This window comes from Procambarus clarkii, chromosome 77 (genome assembly GCF_040958095.1).
Source record: "Procambarus clarkii isolate CNS0578487 chromosome 77, FALCON_Pclarkii_2.0, whole genome shotgun sequence".
NCBI lineage: Eukaryota > Metazoa > Arthropoda > Malacostraca > Decapoda > Cambaridae > Procambarus > Procambarus clarkii.
In genome coordinates this window covers 16,106,322-16,110,494 of record NC_091226.1, presented here as the reverse complement: position 1 = coordinate 16,110,494, position 4,173 = coordinate 16,106,322, and the positions used below count along the sequence as shown (strand labels likewise).

At 46.9% G+C, this 4,173-nt stretch overlaps 1 protein-coding gene across 1 annotated transcript in view; it reads right to left on the bottom strand.

Annotated features, from left to right (window-relative positions):
- Window positions 1–2,692: 2,692 nt before the first annotated feature.
- The window catches only part of LOC138357316 (mucin-22-like), an 83,627-nt gene continuing 82,146 nt past the window's right edge, over window positions 2,693–4,173 (bottom strand). The window contains exons 3-4 of the mRNA XM_069314007.1: window positions 2,998–3,497; window positions 2,693–2,773 (exon numbers count right to left, since the gene is read on the bottom strand). Coding sequence (XP_069170108.1) covers window positions 2,693–2,773; window positions 2,998–3,497 — 581 coding nt within the window. The remainder of the gene's footprint in view (window positions 2,774–2,997; window positions 3,498–4,173) is intronic.

Genomic DNA, 4,173 nt, shown 5'->3' with positions numbered 1-4,173 from the left:
TGGTCTTTGACCGTATTTGACTTGAACAAATCCACAAGGGCTGTGATGAGGATTCGAACTTACGTCCGAGAGCATCCCAGATGCAGGTGATGAGTCACAATAACGTGGCTGAAGTATGTTGACCAGACCACACACTAGAAGTTGAAGGGACGACGACGTTTCGGTCCGTCCTGGACCATTCTCAAGTCGATTGTCGACTTGAGAATGTCGACCTCACAATCGACTTGAGAATGGTCCTGGACGGACCGAAACGTCGTCGTCCCTTCAACTTCTAGTGTGTGGTCTGGTCAACAGCATCCCTGACGCTGTCTTAATCGACTGAGCTACGACACGGCAACCCGTTCTCGCACTTTCTTACAGTCAATATTGACTTATTAAATACGTGCATATGTGACATACTAATTTATTGTGAATATTTTAGTTTACCTTGAAAAGCTTCATAGAAAACACCGACCTTACCTAACCTTCTTAGTATGTTAAGATAAGCATCTTATTGCTTCGCAATTACAATTATTACTTAACCTATACCTATAATAGGTTAAGTAATAATTGTAATTATTTAGTAATAATTATTAATTATTAATTTAATAAGTCAATATTGACTGTAAGAAAGTGTGAAAACGGGTTGGACACGGCCCTTGTGGATTTGTTCCTTTGATATAAAGTGATCTATCCTACTTAAATCCTCCATTCCCATCCCATATCCTGATCCCTTCCAAGTGCTCCATAGTCGTAATGGCTTGGCGCTTTCCCCCTGATAATTCCCTCCCTCACTATCTCATTGTTTCCTCACAGAAAAACCTGAGGACGAAGGTTCTGTGAGAGTAGGCGGAAAAGGCAAGAAAATGAGGAAGCCGAGGACCATCTATTCATCATTGCAACTACAACAACTCAACAAAATATTCCAGAGAACGCAATACCTCTCCCTGCCCGAACGTGCTGAACTGGCCGCCAAACTCGGTCTCACACAAACTCAGGTAAGCCATAAACACCTTTTGTGCTCTCTGTAATCATTTTTGCGCTACGGCTCACAGGATCAATGTCCGTCACCGACAGCAAAAATCAACAAATTTTAAGGGGGTACTACGGGAAAATTGGTGAGGTATTCGTAGATGAAGCAGGTCGCTTTCTTGATTAAAAATCGAGTTTGTGTGACACGTAGGCCTAACACAGATAGGCTTAAGACCCTGTTTAAAGTGGAATACCTCATCCTATCGCTGTTTTATTCATTCGGACGAGTTGGCGAAGCCTAATAAGAACTTAAACGTAAAATTTGTTTGTTTATAATTTTCTGACGATTGGGAAAGCACAAATGAAAACCCAATTTGAAATTGACATTCTATTGATTTTTCTATTCGAGTTGATAAGGTAAAAGTAGGAATTTATTTAGAATTTTTTCTCTCATTCGATGAACATCCCAATTTCATCCCAATTTTCTCGTTATGATGAACAAGAAATAATAAATTCAGCCAATTTATAAGTGTTTTTACTTATTTTAACACAGCTGAATTGACAATAATAATATCTATTCAGGTCAAAGTTCACACATACGAAGACATGTGCGCTGAATGCGTGTGTGCGTGGGCAGAATGCGTGTGTGCGTGGGCTGAATGCGTGTGTGCGTGGGCTGAATGCGTGTGTGCGTGGGCTGAATGCGTGTGTGGGTGCGCTGAATGCGTATGTGTGGGCTGAATGCGTGTGTGCGTGGGCTGAATGCGTGTGTGTGCGTGCGCTGAATGCGTGTGTGTGCGTGCGCTGAATGCGTGTGTGGGTGCGGTGAATGCGTGTGTGTGGGCTGAATGCGTGCGGTGAATGCGTGTGTGCGTGCGCTGAATGCGTGTGTGCATGGGCTGAATGCTGTGCGTGCGCTGAATGTGTGTGTGCGTGGGCTGAATGCGTGTGTGCGTGGGTTGAATGCGTGTGTGCGTGAGCTGAATGTGTGTGTGTGCGTGGGCTGAATGCGTGTGTGCGTGCGCTGAATGCGTGTGTGTGCGTGCGCTGAATGCGTGTGTGCGTGGGTTAAATGCGCGTGTGCGTGCGCTGAAGGCGTGTGTGCGTGAGCTGAATGCGTGTGTGTGCGTGGGCTGAATGCGTGTGTACGTGCGCTGAAGGCGTGTGTGCGTGAGCTGAATGCGTGTGTGTGCGTGGGCTGCATGCGTGTGTGGGTGCGCTGAATGTGTATACTCACCTATATGTGCTTGCGGGGTTGAGCTCTGGCTCTTTGGTCCCGCCTCTCAACTGTCAATCAACTGGTGTATAGGTTCCTGAGCCTACTGGGCTCTATCATATCTACACTTGAAACGTGTGTGCGTGCGCTGCATGCGTGTGTGCGTGCGCTGCATGCGTGTGTGCGTGCGTGGGCGTTTGTTTAAGCAACAATAGGAAGAATCAAGACCAAACACAGCCGAAGAGCTACATAGGTAGCCATCATAGGGAACATGATGTTCTTGGCCCTGGAACCCAAACCGCCTGCGTAGGACTTGATACATAAAGACATAAATCCATATAATTAGATTTATGGCCCACAAGACATTAATTCCAATTAGACATTGCTGTTCTAAAATATTTGTGTTGGGAACCACTCTCTAACGAACTGCAATGCACTTCCACTATATTACTGTTCTGCGCTCTATGTCTGCACTCACTCACACTATGTCTGTGTTCTTATTTCCGAACAGTTTGGGCACCCACATCATCCACTCGCTAAACCACTGCTCTGCCCAATTTTAACAAGTCCCTCCCCATTAATGTCTTCATTCAACAATATAGTGTTCTAGTGAATGCATTAAAGGTTTGTCACAGAGTTTGCAATCTGAGTATTCTGGTAGTGGCTCAGCCTCACTAACCAGGATACTAACACCTCGATCCTTTGTGCCACAAGAATCGAGGTGTTAGCTCCTGGACCCCGCCTTTCTAACCGTCAGTTGGTGAATGCACTGACAACCGACCCATTATTCCTCTTATCATATCTACTACATCTCTCTCTCTCGTACTGACTGGTGTTGCCATAATGCTGAGTGGTGTTGCCATAATGCTGACCGGTGTTGCCATAATGCTGACCGGTGTTGCCATAATGCTGACCGGTGTTGCCATAATGCTGACCGACGTTGCCATAATGCTGACCGACGTTGCCATAATGCTGACTGGTGTTGCCATAATGCTGACTGGTGTTGCCATAATGCTGACCGGCGTTGCCATAATGCTGACCGACGTTGCCATAATGCTGACCGGCGTTGCCATAATGCTGACCGATGTTGCCATAATGCTGACCGACGTTGCCATAATGCTGACCGACGTTGCCATAATGCTGACCGACGTTGCCATTATGCTGACCGGTGTTGCCATAATGCTGAAGCGAGCAGCGTCGCATGCAGCATACAGTGACTTCTGGCGCGAACTCACAATTGGTTCGCCCAGCTTGAAGCTGTGGGCGGAATCAGGTGGCCGCGCAGGGTGGGCGTGGGCGGTGTGGGCGGAGTGGGCAGCAGGATTGAGGTCTGGGGGAACACAGAGGTCGATAACCGTTTCATGTGTGGCGCAGGTTTGGAGTTCCTTCACTCCGGCTACCTTCCCTCCTTCCCACACCTGTAAACCACCGTCTATCTCACTATCAACACACCCGCCACGAGGTCCAGCACCATCAACACACCTGCCACCACCACCACCACCATCAACACACCTACCACGAGGTCCACCAACATCAACACACCTGCCACCAGGTCCACCACCATCAACACACCTGCCACGAGGTTCACCACCATCAACAAACCTACCACCACCACCACCACCACCACCATCAACATAGATATGAAAACACATTTGTATTCCACATCTAGATGTATATAGACCATTAGCTTTAGTCCAGGACAATATAGAGGACAAAATCACACTTGTAATAGATCAATACGTTCATGTGGTGGTCGTAATGACCTCCAGAGGGGTCATGAGACTCTACAAGGTCTTCTCTGAGTACCCTATATTTTCTTCTCCGAGGCTATGGGTCCCTACAGGGTGTAGTAGTCACTGTACTGTATACGTCTAGGGGGGTGATCCTGGACATGGGTTCGAATCCTGGTCGGCACATTTAGTTCATATACTGATCTATGGCTTGTATGTTCCTCCAAGCCTTTCTCACATATTTATATAAATATCAGACAATTCTTTACACCCCCT